General features: G+C 47.1%; 1 protein-coding gene across 10 annotated transcripts in view; it reads right to left on the bottom strand.

Annotated features, from left to right (window-relative positions):
- Positions 1-2,578: 2,578 nt before the first annotated feature.
- The window catches only part of LOC106564083 (axin-1), a 34,199-nt gene continuing 16,135 nt past the window's right edge, over positions 2,579-20,642 (bottom strand). For 2 of the 10 annotated variants that reach the window (XM_082958558.1, XM_082958549.1), the window contains 7 exons: positions 14,981-15,191; positions 10,802-10,981; positions 10,207-10,458; positions 8,840-9,001; positions 5,738-8,246; positions 5,056-5,601; positions 2,579-4,971 (listed from right to left, as the gene is read on the bottom strand). In XM_082958558.1, coding sequence (XP_082814684.1) covers positions 8,120-8,246; positions 8,840-9,001; positions 10,207-10,458; positions 10,802-10,981; positions 14,981-15,191 — 932 coding nt within the window. In that variant the 3' untranslated portion in view covers positions 2,579-4,971; positions 5,056-5,601; positions 5,738-8,119. Of the gene's footprint in view, positions 4,972-5,027; positions 5,602-5,737; positions 8,247-8,839; positions 9,002-10,206; positions 10,459-10,801; positions 10,982-14,980; positions 15,192-20,642 lie in introns of all 10 variants that reach the window. The other 8 variants (XM_082958555.1, XM_082958556.1, XM_082958557.1 and 5 more) reach the window with 8 other exon arrangements.

The raw sequence follows: 20,642 nt of genomic DNA, 5'->3' as shown, positions 1-20,642 counted from the left end.
TGTATTTTTAGCTAATATCGGCCGATTCCAATATGCTTACCGATATATCGTGCTTCCCTAATTGTTACCTTTAGCAGACTCCATGTACAGATTGGTACCTTTAGCAGACTCCATGTACAGATTGGTACCTTTAGCAGACTCCATGTACAGATTGGTACCTTTAGCAGACTCCATGTATAGATTGGTACCTTTAGCAGGCTCCATGTATAGATTGTTACCTTTAGCAGGCTCCATGTATAGATTGTTACCTTTAGCAGACTCCATGTATAGATTGTTACCTTTAGCAGACTCCATGTATAGATTGTTACCTTTAGCAGACTCCATGTATAGATTGTTACCTTTAGCAGACTCCATGTATAGATTGTTACCTTTAGCAGACTCCATGTATAGATTGTTACCTTTAGCAGACTCCATGTATAGATTAGTACCTTTAGCAGACTCCATGTATAGATTGTTACCTTTAGCAGACTCCATGTATAGATTGTTACCTTTAGCAGACTCCATGTATAGATTGTTACCTTTAGCAGACTCCATGTATAGATTGGTACCTTTAGCAGACTCCATGTATAGATTGGTACCTTTAGCAGACTCCATGTGTAGATTGGTACCTTTAGCAGACTCCATGTATAGATTGTTACCTTTAGCAGACTCCATGTGCAGATTGGTACCTTTAGCAGACTCCATGTATAGATTGGTACTTTTAGCAGGCTCCATGTATAGATTGGTACCTTTAGCAGACTCCATGTATAGATTGGTACCTTTAGCAGACTCCATGTATAGATTGGTACTTTTAGCAGGCTCCATGTATAGATTGGTACCTTTAGCAGACTCCATGTGTAGATTGGTACCTTTAGCAGACTCCATGTATAGATTGGTACCTTTAGCAGACTCCATGTATAGATTGGTACCTTTAGCAGACTCCATGTATAGATTGGTACCTTTAGCAGACTCCATGTATAGATTGGTACCTTTAGCAGACTCCATGTGTAGATTGGTACCTTTAGCAGACTCCATGTATAGATTGGTACCTTTAGCAGACTCCATGTATAGATTGTTACCTTTAGCAGGCTCCATGTATAGATTGGTACCTTTAGCAGACTCCATGTATAGATTGGTACCTTTAGCAGACTCCATGTATAGATTGGTACCTTTAGCAGACTCCATGTATAGATTGGTACCTTTAGCAGACTCCATGTATAGATTGGTACCTTTAGCAGACTCCATGTATAGATTGGTACCTTTAGCAGACTCCATGTATAGATTGGTACCTTTAGCAGACTCCATGTGTAGATTGGTACCTTTAGCAGACTCCATGTGTAGATTGGTACCTTTAGCAGACTCCATGTGTAGATTGGTACCTTTAGCAGACTCCATGTGTAGATTGGTACCTTTAGCAGACTCCATGTATAGATTGGTACCTTTAGCAGACTCCATGTATAGATTGGTACCTTTAGCAGACTCCATGTATAGATTGGTACCTTTAGCAGACTCCATGTATAGATTGTTACCTTTAGCAGACTCCATGTATAGATTGGTACCTTTAGCAGACTCCATGTATAGATTGGTACCTTTAGCAGACTCCATGTATAGATTGGTACCTTTAGCAGACTCCATGTATAGATTGGTACCTTTAGCAGACTCCATGTATAGATTGGTACCTTTAGCAGACTCCATGTATAGATTGGTACCTTTAGCAGACTCCATGTATAGATTGGTACCTTTAGCAGACTCCATGTATAGATTGGTACCTTTAGCAGACTCCATGTATAGATTGGTACCTTTAGCAGACTCCATGTATAGATTGGTACCTTTAGCAGACTCCATGTATAGATTGGTACCTTTAGCAGACTCCATGTATAGATTGGTACCTTTAGCAGACTCCATGTATAGATTGTTACCTTTAGCAGACTCCATGTATAGATTGTTACCTTTAGCAGACTCCATGTATAGATTGTTACCTTTAGCAGACTCCATGTATAGATTGTTACCTTTAGCAGACTCCATGTATAGATTGGTACCTTTAGCAGACTCCATGTGTAGATTGGTACCTTTAGCAGACTCCATGTGTAGATTGTTACCTTTAGCAGACTCCATGTGTAGATTGGTACCTTTAGCAGACTCCATGTATAGATTGGTACCTTTAGCAGACTCCATGTATAGATTGGTACCTTTAGCAGACTCCATGTATAGATTGGTACCTTTAGCAGACTCCATGTATAGATTGGTACCTTTAGCAGACTCCATGTATAGATTGGTACCTTTAGCAGACTCCATGTATAGATTGGTACCTTTAGCAGACTCCATGTATAGATTGGTACCTTTAGCAGACTCCATGTATAGATTGGTACCTTTAGCAGACTCCATGTATAGATTGGTACCTTTAGCAGACTCCATGTATAGATTGGTACCTTTAGCAGACTCCATGTATAGATTGGTAGAAGTGACTGCCCAGAAGCAGTCATCAATGTTTAGGTTTTCTAGAGCGTCAATAGATCCTTTTCACATAAATCCTGACGGCCCTCGACGGCAAGCGACGGCAACGACGTGCTCTACTACTCCAACAAGGACAGGGGTCATATTTTATTCAATGTATTTATTAACGAAGTACCTTTTTAAAAAGAAATGTACAAGTGAATCCAGCGCTCTGCAATCTCTGTGTAGTCTGTAGTTTATAAACCTCAGAGACTGGCTGGCTGTCAGCGGGTTGAGGACTGAAAACATAGGAAATATGGCAATGTACATATTTACATAGTGAAGAGCAGGCTTGTCTAGACCGACACAGCGTAATGTTGGTTGAAAATAATAAACTAAATAACAAGAGCAGCTAGAGGCTAATGCATGTAATGACAGGTTTTATGACAATCAGTGATTGAAGTTAGGATGGGAATAAAAAGGCACAGTTTTCACCCCACCACCACTGACATCTGGGCCTGTATTCAGAAATCTTCTCAGAGTAGGTTGGCTGGATCTAGGATCAGGTTGTCCCCCCCGTCCATGTAATGTCCCGTGTGGCTCAGTTGGAACTTGCGACGCCGGCGGCGGCGGGGGGGGGGGAGTGGATAAGAACGTCTGCTAAATGACATAAATGTAATGTGTTTCATTGTGATCTTAAAATAAAAAAATAAAATCATAGATCAGTCCCACATACTCTGTAGTGACGCTGTAAGAACTTAGTTAAATTAAATGGAAATTACCTTCATTATAATTATTACCATTCTAAAAAAGGACCCTTACAGCTTTTCCCATTCATTTATGAGAATTCCAGGGAGACATCCCAAATGGCACCCTATTGCCTATATAGTGCACTACTTTTTACCAGGTCCCTATGGCCAATGGCACCCTATTCTCCATGTAGTGCACTACTTTTAAGACCAGTAGAGTACAATATAGAGAATAGGGTGCAATCCAGGACATCCCCCCCAATACTTCCAATAGCACAGCATTAAATACCATTCAAAAGGGGCAATGTAGTTTACAACTACAAATAAAACTAAAATCAGGTAAATCCAATGTATAATCATAAAATACATTTTATATAAAATGAGAACATGCTTGCCGATTACTGGACAGATATTGTCGCATGAAACAACATTCTCTCATCTAAAACGTTATAATTCAGAGAGGGAGATAGTGGGACCACCATCTTGGATTTTTTTGGGATGAATTAGTCCTATTGTGTATTTACCCTCTTCGACCAGATCTGAGTACAAGTCAACTTCAGACACTGTTTCTCCAGAAGTTGATTTAAAACCCAATACATTTAACTCCACATTATAGACTGGACTATTGGGGGAAATAGGGATAACCAAGTGAATTTCTGCCATACAGACAGATACACAATAAAACAATACATTTCACAACAGGACTAACTGTACAGACAGACGGATTTGACAGATGTACAGACAGTGCCCAGAGACAGACAGACATCGCAACACAGACAGGTTATGGATTTTCTTTGGCTGTTTACATAGATCCACGCACCGTAGATCAGTTCATTGTAGAAATACAATGTAGTACATAGAATACACACAGTCCAGGAACCTTGGAGTAAAAAACAGATCCTAAGACAGTTTCCTCTCCAGAGAGTGACACCTTATTCCCTATATAGCGCACTATTTCTGACCACAGCCCTATGAAACCTGGTGAAAAGTAGTGCACTATATAGGGAATAGGGTGTCACTTGAGACACAACACAGGGTTAGGGGTAAACTGATCCCAGATCTGTGCTCTGCTATGGGGCAGCTTTGATCTGAAACAGATACAGGCCCTGGGACAGAGAGGAGAAGTTAGGGGTAAACTGATCCCAGATCTGTGCTCTGCTATGGGGCAGCTTTGATCTGAAACAGATACAGGCCCTGGGACAGAGAGGAGAAGTTAGGGGTAAACTGATCCCAGATCTGTGCTCTGCTATGGGGCAGCTTTGATCAAACAGATACAGGCCCTGGGTGTCTGAGGGGAGAAGTTGGGGAGAGTTGCAGTACATTAATGATCGACAGACAGTTTTCAAATTCCAAACCAATCCCTAGTCCCCACTCCAAAACTAGGGTGTAGAGGGGATTCAACCTAGAGTGTAGGGGGTTAGGGTTTCAACCTAGAGTGTAGGGGGTTAGGGTTTCAACCTAGAGTGTAGGGGGTTAGGGTTTCAACCTAGAGTGTAGGGGGTTAGGGTTTCAACCTAGAGTGTAGAGGGGATTCAACCTAGAGTGTAGGGGGTTAGGATTCAACCTAGAGTGTAGGGGGTTAGGATTCAACCTAGAGTGTAGGGGGTTAGGGTTTCAACCTAGAGTGTAGGGGGTTAGGGTTTCAACCTAGAGTGTAGGGGGTTAGGGTTTCAACCTAGAGTGTAGGGGGTTAGGGTTTCAACCTAGAGTGTAGGGGGTTAGGGTTTCAACCTAGAGTGTAGGGGGTTAGGGTTTCAACCTAGAGTGTAGGGGGTTAGGGTTTCAACCTAGAGTGTAGAGGGGATTCAACCTAGAGTGTAGGGGGTTAGGGATTCAACCTAGAGTGTAGGGGGTTAGGGTTTCAACCTAGAGTGTAGGGGGTTAGGGTTTCAACCTAGAGTGTAGGGGGTTAGGATTCAACCTAGAGTGTAGGGGGTTAGGGTTTCAACCTAGAGTGTAGGGGGTTAGGGTTTCAACCTAGAGTGTAGGGGGTTAGGGTTTCAACCTAGAGTGTAGAGGGGATTCAACCTAGAGTGTAGGGGGTTAGGATTCAACCTAGAGTGTAGGGGGTTAGGGATTCAACCTAGAGTGTAGGGGGTTAGGGTTTCAACCTAGAGTGTAGGGGGTTAGGGTTTCAACCTAGAGTGTAGGGGGTTAGGGATTCAACCTAGAGTGTAGGGGGTTAGGGTTTCAACCTAGAGTGTAGGGGGTTAGGATTCAACCTAGGGTGTAGGGGGTTAGGGTTTCAACCTAGAGTGTAGGGGGTTAGGGTTTCAACCTAGAGTGTAGGGGGTTAGGGTTTCAACCTAGAGTGTAGGGGGTTAGGGTTTCAACCTAGAGTGTAGGGGGTTAGGATTCAACCTAGGGTGTAGAGGGGATTCAACCTAGGGTGTAGGGGGTTAGGGTTTCAACCTAGAGTGTAGGGGGTTAGGGTTTCAACCTAGAGTGTAGGGGGTTAGGATTCAACCTAGAGTGTAGGGGGTTAGGGTTTCAACCTAGAGTGTAGGGGGTTAGGATTCAACCTAGGGTGTAGAGGGGAGGGTTCAACCTAGGGTGTAGGGGGTTAGGGTTTCAACCTAGAGTGTAGGGGGTTAGGGTTTCAACCTAGAGTGTAGGGGGTTAGGGTTTCAACCTAGAGTGTAGGGGGTTAGGGATTCAACCTAGGGTGTAGGGGGTTAGGGTTTCAACCTAGAGTGTAGGGGGTTAGGATTCAACCTAGAGTGTAGGGGGTTAGGATTCAACCTAGGGTGTAGGGGGTTAGGATTCAACCTAGGGTGTAGGGGGTTAGGATTCAACCTAGGGTGTAGGGGGTTAGGATTCAACCTAGGGTGTAGAGGGGATTCAACCTAGGGTGTAGAGGGGATTCAACCTAGGGTGTAGAGGGGATTCAACCTAGGGTGTAGAGGGGATTCAACCTAGGGTGTAGAGGGGATTCAACCTAGAGTGTAGGGGTTAGGATTCAACCTAGAGTGTAGGGGGTTAGGGTTTCAACCTAGAGTGTAGGGGGTTAGGGTTTCAACCTAGAGTGTAGGGGGTTAGGGTTTCAACCTAGAGTGTAGAGGGGATTCAACCTAGAGTGTAGGGGGTTAGGATTCAACCTAGAGTGTAGGGGGTTAGGGTTTCAACCTAGAGTGTAGGGGGTTAGGATTCAACCTAGAGTGTAGGGGGTTAGGATTCAACCTAGAGTGTAGGGGGTTAGGATTCAACCTAGAGTGTAGGGGGTTAGGGTTTCAACCTAGAGTGTAGGGGGTTAGGGTTTCAACCTAGAGTGTAGGGGGTTAGGGTTTCAACCTAGAGTGTAGGGGGTTAGGGTTTCAACCTAGAGTGTAGGGGGTTAGGGTTTCAACCTAGAGTGTAGGGTTCAACCTAGGGTGTAGGGATTAGGGTTCAACCTAGGGTGTAGGGGTTAGGGTTTCAACCTAGGGTGTAAGGGGTTAGGGTTGGACATAAGTAAGAGGGTATGTCCCAAAGTGCACACTATACCCTATATAGTACACTACTTCTGACCAGAGCTCTATGAACCCTGGTGAAACGTATCACACTATATAGAGAACACGGTGCCCTTTGGGACAAACAGCCAGAGGCAGTTGAACGGGATAATAGACATAAAGCGTCTCCTGGAGAAGCATGGACTGCCTGAAAACAGATTTCAGCCCTTACAGGACTCAGCCATCTAGCTTTAAAATATATACCTTTACATATAAAAACACAAGGAGTCCCAAACCACACCCTAACCCCCCTCTCCCCCCACGTAGTGCACTAGCTGGGGAATAGGGTGCCATTAGCCATAGGGCTCTGGTTAAATGTAGTGCACTAGAAAGGGAATAGGGTGCCATTAGGGACTGTACCCCATCCTGTGCACATGTTAAAACCTACTAGTACCTGTACATTACCCACCCAGAAAAAAATACTCAATGTCTACAGGTAAAAAGACAACTTTTCCTTTTATGTCCGTAGGCATAGCGTTGTATCAAAAATATACAGCTGCAGTAAACCAGTTTTACAGAACAATGTTTGTTTGAACAGAATGCTTTGACATCGCTAGGTGACATCAGAGGATGGAGCGTGAAGGTTCTTTATGATGTCATTATGATGTCCACGTGTTGAGGAGATGAAGGCTCCACTCCATGATGAAAATCCTCACCTCATCGGTTTACGTCCCAAACGGCAGCCTATTCCCTATAGTGACCAGGGACCATAGGGCTTTTATTTTGGAACATACAAGCTTGTAAAAACACTGTCTTTCAGCTCCAAATGATTTTACATTTCCGTATTCTACAAATATTCCCAGGCATAATAGAGAGATATGTGATTGTACACAAATGTAAGCAAGGTTTGAAATGATTATGTTTTAGTCAAATAGTCTATCTGTTTGGGCTTGTTGTATTCAATTTGCAGTCCACAAATTCTATGTAATTATATTCAGGCCCCCTGACCAGCCACTCAAGAAAATAAAATAAAAAATTAAATCAGCCTATGGCTGAATCTAGTTGATGATCACTGGGGTCTAGGGTGCTATTTGGGCCGCACCCATCCCCTCTGCCCCCTCAGTGACTAGTCTAGGGACTGAAGGGAGTGAGATTCCGGAATGGAACTCAGCCGTCATCCTGTTCCGAGCACCATGACGTCTCCATAGCAACTTAGCAGCAGCTGGTTCTGGAAGGAGAACAACTCCCCAGAGCAGGAGTGGAAGACTGTTTAGAAATCAGCTTTTCACCCTGTTCATCCCCCCATCCTTCCTTTCCAAACGTGTTCCTCTACGCTTCAACCAGGCAGTGACATTCTGTGTACCATTCCATCCTTCTGTCTCATCCTTTCCCACCCTCCTTTACATCCCCCCGCTCCTCCTCTTCCAAAAGCACTCTCTCCAACTCCTCTTCCTCCGTTCCGGTTCAGTCTTTTCTCTGCGTCATTGTTCCTCCTCCACTTCCTACTGGCTCCATTTCCTGTTTCCTGGTTCAGTCCACCTTCTCTACCTTACCGATGATCTTCTCCTCGTAGATGGGCAAGACGGTGTCGTCCTCTTTGACTTCCTCAAACACCACGCCACAGTCAAACTCATCACTCACCTTCTTAAAGTAGAACCTAGAACACACAGTGAATCAACACACACACACACACACACAGTGAATCAACACACACACACAGTGAATCAACACACACACACACACACACAGTGAATCAACACACACACACACACACACACACAGTGAATCAACACACACACACACACACACACACACACAGTGAATCAACACACACACACACACACACAGTGAATCAACACACACACACACACACACACAGTGAATCAACACACACACACACACACAGTGAATCAACACACACACACACACAGTGAATCAACACACACACACACACAGTGAATCAACACACACACACACACAGTGAATCAACACGCACACACACACAGTGAATCAACACGCACACACAGTGAATCAATACACACACACACACAGTGAATCAACACACACACAGTGAATCAACACACACACAGTGAATCAACACACACACAGTGAATCAACACACACACAGTGAATCAACACACACACACACACACACACACACACACACACACACACACACACACACACACACACACACACACACACACACACACATCCAGAGCTTAAATCTTCATGACGATGACCTCTCACCTGTAGTAGCCCTTCTTGGTGAGTAGCTCCTTGAACTGTCCCAGGGTCACCACGCGACCTTTGACCGTGGTGCGGTAGGGGATTGGCTCGCCACAGAAGTAGTACGCCACAGTTACGTTCTCACACTGTGACACCTGCTTCTTACTGCTTAAAGACTTCTGTCTGGAGGAGAGATGGAGACATCAGACATTACATTTTTAGTCATTTAGCAGACGCTCTTATCCAGAGCAACTTAGTAGTGAATGCATACATTTCATACATTTTTTCCCCCGTAGTGGTCCCCCGTGGGAATCGAACCCACAACCCTGGTGTTGCAAACACCATGCTCTACCAACTGAGCCACACAGGACCGACACTACATGGTGAGACAGACACTACATGGTGACAGAGTTTATGTCTGTCAGACTGACTGATCCATCAGCATATTAGAGTCTCCCTCCTCTCCCAATACAGCCTCCTGTCCCAGTAACTTTACATCATGTAGTAGAAATTCTACACAGGGACACTGGAAGTCAATCTTAAATGAATCATTCTTTATTATCAGTGCGCTGGAGAGGTTCCAACCAACTGAATGCACCATAGTACACATGTTAATCAGGAGCTCCACCGGGGCAGTCCCGTTAGTTCTCTTATATACAGACAAGTTATATTTGCATGATTTAGCTTGTTCATCATTCATAATTAATGAATCATTAACACTGGGTCATAACATGTGACCGACCAACCCCTCATGAGGCTTCTTCTCATTAAAAACTGAGACCTTGAAACGGAGATATCTTTCATTCTCAAAACAAGGTTCTGAGCGTACTGCCAAATTGCAAAAACTGATAGTGAGGATTCGTTCAATCAGTCACTTACATGAACACAGACATTGGTTATTAGAAAAGCACAAACATATCATTTTCCATCTCAATCCCAAACCTAACCCCTCCTCCTCTCCAGCCTCCTGCTCGAACCCCTGATCCTAATCTCAACGCTAACCCCTCGTTCCAACCTCAACCCCTGATCCTAATCTCAACGGTAACCCCTCGTTCCAACCTCAACCCCTGATCCTAATCTCAACGCTAACCCCTCGTTCCAACCTCAACCCCTGATCCTAATCTCAACGCTAACCCCTCGTTCCAACCTCAACCCCTGATCCTAATCTCAACGCTAACCCTTCGTTCCAACCTCAACCCCTGATCCTAATCTCAACGCTAACCCCTCATTCCAACCTCAACCCCTGATCCTAATCTCAACGCTAACCCCTCGTTCCAACCTCAACCCCTGATCCTAATCTCAACGCTAACCCCTCGTTCCCACCTCAAGCCCTGATCCTAATCTCAACACTAACCCCTCGTTCCCACCTCAACCCCTCCTCCTCTTACCTCTGTTTAGCCTGCAGCAGGGCGGCCCTCCTCCTCTCCTCCTCCAGTCTCCTCCGGGCCTCCTCTAGCTGAGTGAGGGGGTTGGGTGCGGGGTTGGGGGGCATGGTGGGGTCCTGGATGAAGGGGTGGGAGGGCTGCACGTTGTTCCGCAGCTGGGCGCTCACCCAGGGGTGCACTGCCCCAGGACGCTCCACAGAGCTGGGTCTCAACAGCTCCACACTCCCCTGGGTCTTCCTGGAGCCTGTGGTACTCCTAGATAGGAGAGAGAGAAGGAAAGCGAAAGAGGGGGGGAGAAAGAGGGGGGGAGAGAAAAAGAGGGGAGACAGAAAGAGAGGGCGAGAAGGGAGACAGAAAGAGAGGGGGAGAGGGAAGAGAGAAAAAGAGAAAGAGGGGGGAGAGAGAGGGGAGAGAGAAAGAGGGGGGAGGGAGAGGGGGAGAGGAGAGAGAAAGAGAGGGAGAGAGAGAAGGGGAGCGAGAGAGAAAGAGAAGGTTAGTTAACATTGGAGTAAGTGAGGGACAGAGAGTGCGTCCTACCGTGGTGTGTGTGTGTGTGTGTGTTACCCGTGTGTGTTACCCGTGTGTGTGTGTGTGTTACCCGTGCGTGTTCTTTTTGTGTCGTAGTGCCTCCCCCTCCATCATCCACTGCAGTATCTTGTGGTTTCTCTCCAGGTCCTCCAGCGGTACCTGGGCCTCCTGGACACGCCCCTCATCACCTTTACCTGTCGGCTCCGCCCCCTTCTTAGAGCCACGCTTCGATAGGGTGCTGCCCTTACTGCTGGGGTGCAGGGAACACACAAACACACAGGTCAGTATGGCGATACACAGGTCAGTATGGCGATACACAGGTCAGTATGGCGATACACAGGTCAGTATGGCGATACACAGGTCAGTATGGCGATACAGATGGGCTTCCAGTCCATGTCGGGTTCCAAGTCCCTTCTAGGGGTGAAAGAATTCTGTCCAATTACCTTTAAAACGGAATATCGTATCTTACTTATTAAGGCTAGCCAGTGGACAGCGTTCTACATTAGTGAGGCTAGCTAGTGGACAGCGTTCTACATTAGTGAGGCTAGCTAGTGGAGAGCGTTCTACATTAGTGAGGCTAGCTAGTGGACAGCGTTCTGCATTAGTGAGGCTAGCTAGTGGACAGCGTTCTGCATTAGTGAAGCTAGCTAGTGGACAGCGTTCTACATTAGTGAAGCTAGCTAGTGGACAGCGTCCTACATTAGTGAGGCTAGCTAGTGGACAGCGTTCTACATTAAGGCTAGCTAGTGGACAGCGTTCTACATTAGTGAGGCTAGCTAGTGGACAGCGTTCTACATTAGTGAGACTAGCTAGTGGACAGCGTTCTACATTAGTGAGGCTAGCTAGTGGACAGCGTTCTACATTAGTGAGGCTAGCTAGTGGACAGCGTCCTACATTGGTGAGGATAGCTAGTGGACAGCGTCCTACATTAGTGAGGATAGCTAGTGGACAGCGTCCTGCATTAGTGAGGCAAGCTAGTGGACAGCGTCCTGCATTAGTGAGGCTAGCTAGTGGACAGCGTCCTGCATTAGTGAGGCTAGCTAGTGGACAGCGTCCTGCATTAGTGAGGCTAGCTAGTGGACAGCGTCCTACATTAGTGACGCTAGCTAGTGGACAGCGTTCTACATTAGCTAGTGGACAGCGTCCTACATTAGTGAGGCTAGCTAGTGGACAGCGTTCTACATTAGCTAGTGGACAGCGTTCTACATTAGCTAGTGGACAGCGTTCTACATTAGCTAGTGGACAGAGTCCTACATTAGCTAGTGGACAGCGTTCTACATTAGCTAGTGGACAGCGTTCTACATTAGCTAGTGGACAGCATTCTACATTAGTGAAGCTAGCTAGTGGACAGCATTCTACATTAGCTAGTGGACAGCGTTCTACATTAGCTAGTGGACAGCGTTCTACATTAGCTAGTGGACAGCGTTCTACATTAGCTAGTGGACAGCGTTCTACATTAGCTAGTGGACAGCGTTCTACATTAGCTAGTGGACAGCGTTCTACATTAGTGAGGCTAGCTAGTGGACAGCGTTCTACATTAGTGAGGCTAGCTAGTGGACAGCGTTCTACATTAGTGAGGCTAGCTAGTGGACAGCGTTCTACATTAGTGAGGCTAGCTAGTGGACAGCGTTCTACATTAGTGAGGCTAGCTAGTGGACAGAGTTCTACATTAGTGAGGCTAGCTAGTGGACAGCGTTCTACATTAGTGAGGCTAGCTAGTGGACAGCGTTCTACATTAGTGAGGCTAGCTAGTGGACAGCGTTCTACATTAGTGAGGCTAGCTAGTGGACAGCGTTCTACATTAGTGAGGCTAGCTAGTGGACAGCGTTCTACATTAGTGAGGCTAGCTAGTGGACAGCGTTCTACATTAGTGAGGCTAGCTAGTGGACAGCGTTCTACATTAGTGAGGCTAGCTAGTGGACAGCGTTCTACATTAGTGAGGCTAGCTAGTGGACAGCGTTCTACATTAACGCTAGCTAGTGGACAGCGTCCTACATTAGTAAGGCTAGCTAGTGGACAGCGTCCTACATTAGTGAGGCTAGCTAGTGGACAGCGTTCTACATTAGTGAGGCTAGCTAGTGGACAGAGTTCTACATTAGTGAGGCTAGCTAGTGGACAGCGTTCTGCATTAGTGAAGCTAGCTAGTGGACAGCGTTCTACATTAGTGAAGCTAGCTAGTGGACAGCATCCTACATTAGTGAGGCTAGCTAGTGGACAGCGTTCTACATTAAGGCTAGCTAGTGGACAGCGTTCTACATTAGTAAGGCTAGCTAGTGGACAGCGTTCTACATTAGTTAGACTAGCTAGTGGACAGCGTTCTACATTAGTGAGGCTAGCTAGTGGACAGCGTTCTACATTAGTGAGGCTAGCTAGTGGACAGCGTCCTACATTAGTGAGGATAGCTAGTGGACAGCGTCCTACATTAGTGAGGCAAGCTAGTGGACAGCGTCCTGCATTAGTGAGGCTAGCTAGTGGACAGCGTTCTACATTAGCTAGTGGACAGCGTCCTACATTAGTGAGGCTAGCTAGTGGACAGCGTTCTACATTAGCTAGTGGACAGCGTCCTACATTAGTGAGGCTAGCTAGTGGACAGCGTTCTACATTAGCTAGTGGACAGCGTTCTACATTAGCTAGTGGACAGCGTTCTACATTAGCTAGTGGACAGCGTTCTACATTAGCTAGTGGACAGCGTTCTACATTAGCTAGTGGACAGCGTTCTACATTAGCTAGTGGACAGCGTTCTACATTAGCTAGTGGACAGCGTTCTACATTAGCTAGTGGACAGCGTTCTACATTAGTGAGGCTAGCTAGTGGACAGCGTTCTACATTAGTGAGGCTAGCTAGTGGACAGCGTTCTACATTAGTAAGGCTAGCTAGTGGACAGCGTTCTACATTAGTAAGGCTAGCTAGTGGACAGCGTCCTACATTAGTGAGGCTAGCTAGTGGACAGCGTTCTACATTAGTGAGGCTAGCTAGTGGACAGCGTTCTGCATTAGTGAAGCTAGCTAGTGGACAGCGTTCTACATTAGTGAAGCTAGCTAGTGGACAGCGTTCTACATTAGCTAGTGGACAGCGTTCTACATTAGCTAGTGGACAGCGTTCTACATTAGCTAGTGGACAGCGTTCTACATTAGTGAGGCTAGCTAGTGGACAGCGTTCTACATTAGTGAGGCTAGCTAGTGGACAGCGTTCTACATTAGCTGGGACAGCGTCACGCTAGTGGACAGCGTTCTACATTAGCTAGTGGACAGCGTTCTACATTAGCTAGTGGACAGCGTTCTACATTAGCTAGTGGACAGCGTTCTACATTAGCTAGTGGACAGCGTTCTACATTAGCTAGTGGACAGCGTTCTACATTAGCTAGTGGACAGCGTTCTACATTAGCTAGTGGACAGCGTTCTACATTAGCTAGTGGACAGCGTCCTACATTAGCTAGTGGACAGCGTCCTACATTAGCTAGTGGACAGCGTTCTACATTAGCTAGTGGACAGCGTTCTACATTAGTGAAGCTAGCTAGTGGACAGCGTTCTACATTAGGGCTAGCTGGGACAGCGTTCTACATTAGGGGCTAGCTGGGACAGCGTTCTACATTAGCTAGTGGACAGCGTTCTACATTAGCTAGTGGACAGCGTTCTACATTAGCTAGTGGACAGCGTTCTACATTAGCTAGTGGACAGCGTTCTACATTAGCTAGTGGACAGCGTTCTACATTAGCTAGTGGACAGCGTTCTACATTAGCTAGTGGACAGCGTTCTACATTAGCTAGTGGACAGCGTTCTACATTAGTGAGGCTAGCTAGTGGACAGCGTTCTACATTAGTGAGGCTAGCTAGTGGACAGCGTTCTACATTAGCTAGTGGACAGCGTTCTACATTAGTGAGGCTAGCTAGTGGACAGCGTTCTACATTAGTGAGGCTAGCTAGTGGACAGCGTTCTACATTAGTGAGGCTAGCTAGTGGACAGCGTTCTACATTAAGGCTAGCTAGTGGACAGCGTTCTACATTAGTAAGGCTAGCTAGTGGACAGCGTCCTACATTAGTGAGGCTAGCTAGTGGACAGTGTTCCACATTAGTGAGGCTAGCTAGTGGACAGCGTTCCACATTAGTAAGGCTAGCTAATGGACAGTGTTCCGCATTTTTAAGGCTGCACTGTTCTAGTCATGAAAGTTGTGACTTGAGTCCGAGTCTAGTTCGAGGCCTAGCCTCAAGTACGACAACACTGACAACACATAAACCCCCCCAGGTACTAACCTATAGCCCATTGCGTCCATGGTCCCAGCCCCATCTGCGTAGTTGCGTCCCTTCCCGGTAGCGTAGTGGTGGGCCTCCCCGTTCCACAGGCCGCTCCCCTGGGTCCTGGAGCCTCCACCTCCTCCACCCAGCACCACCTCATCCATCTGGGGCTCTTTGGGCTTGGTGCCCCCTGGGGGGTGGTGGTAGCCATGCTTGTGGTGGTACACACCTGAGGGAACAGAGACATATAGGTTAAATAACTAGAACTCTACCTCTTAACCCAACAAAGGTGGTGTTAGCCACGCCATGTGGTGGTACAGTCTTTATGGACACATTCAGAAAGAGATTGGTTTAGAGGTGGTCTATGATATATTTCACCTCTATACCTGGGACCGTACTCATAAAGCATCTCGGGGTAGGAGTGCTGATCTAGGATCAGATTGACCTTCAAAACCATTGATTACCATATGATTATATGGAACAGCACTCCTACTCCGATGCTCTGTGTTCTGTTGGTTGAATACACTCCATCACATTGATTATACAACGTCAACACTATACATACGTAGACTACTGAGTTTGTCTGATGCTTTAAGCACTGAGATTAAAAAAATGAAGACACCAAAAATGACTAAAGAGGGAGCTAGATATCATCATAACCTAACCAGAAGAAAACCCTGTTCCCTCCCGCTGCCTGCAGCCGCTGGTCTTCTCAGATTCTGCCGTTATGCTTCTGAAGTTGCTGGTAACAGGCTAAACCAGCGGTCAGCAACCTTTTCCATTTGGAGTGCCAAGTTATTCTACCATTTCTACTGATCTGTATGCCAGTTATGGTTTTCATATGCAGATTTTCTTGGAAGAGTTTCATTTAGAATAAAAAGTCTTAATTTCTCAAAATCAATGTCATCTGATTGAAAATGATACAAATCTAAAAAGTAACTTCTATGGCCATGACCATTATGTAAAAATAGCCGACATAAACCAACAAATAAAAAACATGGCCAGCCTGCAGGTGGAAAATATCCTGATAAAAAAAAAATCCTATAAATCACATTGCCTACGCATGGCCTGTCTGTAAGGAACTAGAAACATTGTATCAACTTAACTTAGTCCAGCCCATCATGCTAACAAACTTGCAACATTGTCTAAAATATTCTGCGCCCTCAGAGTTTCCCACGCCAGCGAGCTAAGAAGTAATCAGGTAGGTCTATGTTATGACGTTTCCACCTGATCAGAGCATTACATTTTGTCCCCCAACATGCTGAGTGGTTATCGAAAGGGAGAGTAGGCTACATTGAGGGACTATAGTCATTCTCAATGAGGCGAAGAACAAATGACTTTGAGAAGCTCCACAGTGACGGTGAGTTAAGACGATCAGAAATAGTAACACATCCCCAAATGGGCACATTTATATGCCTACATTTGCCTGCAGGCCAGGTAGCCTATAGGACTACTTCTATGTGTAATCAGGGCCAGGTAGCCTATAGGACTACTTCTATGTGTAATCAGGGCCAGGTAGCCTATAGGACTACTTCTATGTGTAATCAGGGCCAGGTAGCCTATAGGACTAAATCTATGTGTAATCAGGGCCAGGTAGCCTATAGGACTACTTCTATGTGTAATCAGGGCCAGGTAACCTATAGGACAACTTCTAGAGTACCTTCTTCCGGTTTGGAGCGAGCAGTCGCACCACGCTTCGCTCCACAGGTAATATTACACTTCACTACATTACAACGGCTTGATTTGTTTGATCTGAGCAATTCTTCTTAGCTAGCTACATAGCCGTCTTTGTATCAAAGATAATTGTGTAGTTTAGAGTAATTGAGTAATTATCGAGGCTAGCTATCTTCGTCCTCCTAACGTAGTCAACACTGCTAGCTGCTAGCTAGCTAGTCATCACTGCTGCTAGCTAGCCAACTTCTACCGACTAGCAGCACTGCAGAAACTATTACATTACAACGTAACGACTTGATTAGTGTGGTGTTAGTGTTAGTTACCCAGCTACATAGTTGTCTTTGCTGTCTCTGTATCTAAGATAATTGTGTAGTTTGAGTTTGAGTATTATCGAGGTGAGCTAGCCAGCCGCGAGCTAGCCAGCCGCGACGCGGCGCCTGACTTAGTCAACACACCTAGTCATCATTAACCCACTGCCAGCTAGCCAACCGTTACCGACTAGCAGCGCTGTAGATACTAATACTTTACAACGGAACGATTTGACTAGTGCAGTGTTACCTAGCTAGCTACTTAGTTGTCTTTGTCATAGCTTGATAATTGTTAGCTTGCCAGCCATCGAGGTTAGCTAGCCAGCTATTTCCGTCCCCCGCGACGCCATTTTTCCTAACCCAGCCAACTATTACCAACGAGCAGCATTGTAGAAACTAAATACATTACAAGGAACGTCTTGATTAGTGTTATGTTAGCTAGCTAGCTACAAAGTTGCTTTGTATCATGACAAGGTGTAGTACTGAAACTATCGAGGTTACCTAGCCAGCTACACGTTCATAGTCAACAACGCAGCCACTGCTAGCTAGCCTACTCCACCAGCCAGCAGTACTGTATCATTTTAGTCAATAAGATTTTTGCAACGTAAGCTTAACTTCCTGAACATTCGAGACGTGTAGTCCACTTGTCATTCCAATCTCCTTTGCATTAGCGTAGCCTCTTCTGTAGCTTGTCTACTATGTGTCTGTCTATCCCTGTTCTCTCTCCTCTGCACAGGCCATACAAACGCTCCACACCGCGTGGCCGCTGCCACTCTAACCTGGTGGTCCCAGCGCGCACGACCCACGTGGAGTTCCAGGTCTCCGGCAGCCTCTGGAACTGCCGGTCTGCGGCCAACAAGGCTGAGTTCATCTCAGCCTATGCTACCCTCTAGTCCCTAGACTTCCTGGCGCTGACGGAAACATGGATTACCACAGATAACACTGCTACTCCTACTGCTCTCTCCTCGTCTGACTACGTGTTCTCGCATACCCCTAGAGCATCGAGCCAGCGGGGTGGTGGCACTGGAATCCTCATCTCTCCCAAGTGGACATTCTCTCTTTCTCCCCTGACCCATCTGTCTATCTCCTCATTTGAATTCCATGCTGTCACAGTTACCAGCCCTTTCAAGCTTAACATCCTTATCATTTATCGCCCTCCAGGTTCCCTTGGAGAGTTCATCAATGAGCTTGACGCCTTGATAAGTTCCTTTCCTGAGGATGGCTCACCTCTCACAGTTCTGGGTGACTTTAACCTCCCCACGTCTACCTTCGACTCATTCCTCTCTGCCTCCTTCTTTCCACTCCTCTCCTCTTTCGACCTCACCCTCTCACCTTCCCCCCCTACTCACAAGGCAGGCAATACACTTGACCTCATCTTTACTAGATGCTGTTCTTCCACTAATCTCATTGCAACTCCCCTCCAAGTCTCCGACCACTACCTTGTAACCTTTTCCCTCTCGCTCTCATCCAACACTTCTCACTCTGCCCCTACTCGGATGGTATTGCGCCGTCCCAACCTTCGCTCTCTCTCTCTCCCGCTACTCTCTCCTCTTCCATCCTATCATCTCTTCCCTCCGCTCAAACCATCTCCAACCTATCTACTGATTCTGCCTCCTCAACCCTCCTCTCCTCCCTCTCTGCATCCTTTGATTTCCTCTGTCCCCTATCCTCCAGGCCGGCTCGGTCCTCCCCTCCTGCTCCGTGGCTCGACGACTCACTGCGAGCTCACAGAACAGGGCTCCGGGCAGCCGAGCGGAAATGGAGGAAAACTCGCCTCCCTGCGGACCTGGCATCCTTTCACTCCCTCCTCTCTACATTTTCCTCTTCTGTCTCTGCTGCTAAAGCCACTTTCTACCAAACTCCAAGCATCTGCCTCTAACCCTAGGAAGCTCTTTGCTACCTTCTCCTCCCTCCTGAATCCTCCTCCCCCCCCCCCCCCCCCTCTCTGTGGATGACTTCGTCAACCATTTTGAAAAGAAGGTTGACGACATCCGATCCTCGTTTGCTAAGTCAAACGACACTGCTGGTCCTGCTCACACTGCCCTACCCTGTGCTTTGACCTCTTTCTCCCCTCTCTCTCCAGATGAAATCTCGCGTCTTGTGACGGCCGGCCGCCCAACAACCTGCCCACTTGACCCTATCCCCTCCTCTCTTCTCCAGACCATTTCCGGAGACCTTCTCCCCTACCTCACCTCGCTCATCAACTCATCCTTGACCGCTGGCTACGTCCCTTCCGTCTTCAAGAGAGCGAGAGTTGCACCCCTTCTGAAAAAACCTACACTCGATCCCTCCGATGTCAACAACTACAGACCAGTATCCCTTCTTTCCTTTCTCTCCAAAACTCTTGAACATGCCGTCCTTGGCCAGCTCTCTTGCTATCTCTCTCAGAATGACCTTCTTGATCCTAATCAGTCAGGTTTCAGACTGGGCATTCAACTGAGACTGCTCTTCTCTGTGTCACGGAGGCTCTCCGCACTGCTAAAGCTAACTCTCTCTCCTTTGCTCTCATCCTTCTAGACCTATCTGCTGCCTTTGATACCGTGAACCATCAGATCCTCCTCTCCACCCTCTCCGAGCTGGGCACCTCCGGCGCCGCCCACGCTTGGATTGCGTCCTACCTGACAGGTCGCTCCTACCAGGTGGCGTGGCGAGAATCTGTCTCCGCACCACGTGCTCTCACCACTGGTGTCCCCCAGGGCTCTGTTCTTGGCCCACTCCTATTCTCGCTATATACGAAGTCACTTGGCTCTGTCATATCCTCACATGGTCTCTCATATCATTGCTATGCAGATGACACACAATTAATCTTCTCCTTTCCCCCTTCTGACAACCAGGTGGCGAATCGCATCTCTGCATGTCTGGCAGACATATCAGTGTGGATGACAGATCACCACCTCAAGCTGAACCTCGGCAAGACGGAGCTGCTCTTCCTCCCGGGGAAGGACTGCCCGTTCCATGATCTCGCCATCACGGTTGACAACTCCCTTGTGTCCTCCTCCCAGAGTGCTAAGAGCCTTGGCGTGACCCTGGACAACACCCTGTCGTTCTCCACCAACATCAAGGCGGTGACCCGATCCTGTAGGTTCATGCTCTACAACATTCGCAGAGTACGACCCTGCCTCACACAGGAAGCGGCGCAGGTCCTAATCCAGGCACTTGTCATCTCCCGTCTGGATTATTGCAACTCGCTGTTGGCTGGGCTCCCTGCCTGTGCCATTAAACCCCTACAACTCATCCAGAACGCCGCAGCCCGTCTGGTGTTCAACCTTCCCAAGTTCTCTCACGTCACCCCGCTCCTCCGCTCTCTCCACTGGCTTCCAGTCGAAGCTCGCATCCGCTACAAGACCATGGTGCTTGCCTACGGAGCTGTGAGGGGAACGGCACCTCCGTACCTTCAGGCTCTGATCAGGCCCTACACCCAAACAAGGGCACTCCGTTCATCCACCTCTGGCCTGCTCGCCTCCCTACCTCTGAGGAAGCACAGTTCCCGCTCAGCCCAGTCAAAACTGTTCGCTGCTCTGGCACCCCAATGGTGGAACAAGCTCCCTCACGACGCCAGGACAGCGGAGTCAATCACCACCTTCCGGAGACACCTGAAACCCCACCTCTTCAAGGAATACCTGGGATAGGATAAAGTAATCCTTCTAACCCCCCCCTTAAAGATTTAGATGCACTATTGTAAAGTGGTTGTTCCACTG

The sequence above is a fragment of the Salmo salar genome, chromosome 12 (assembly GCF_965601325.2).
Source record: "Salmo salar chromosome 12, fSalSal1, whole genome shotgun sequence".
Classification (NCBI taxonomy): domain Eukaryota; kingdom Metazoa; phylum Chordata; class Actinopteri; order Salmoniformes; family Salmonidae; genus Salmo; species Salmo salar.
Note: the sequence above shows the minus strand (reverse complement) of the source record. Positions and strands in the feature narration are given on the sequence as shown.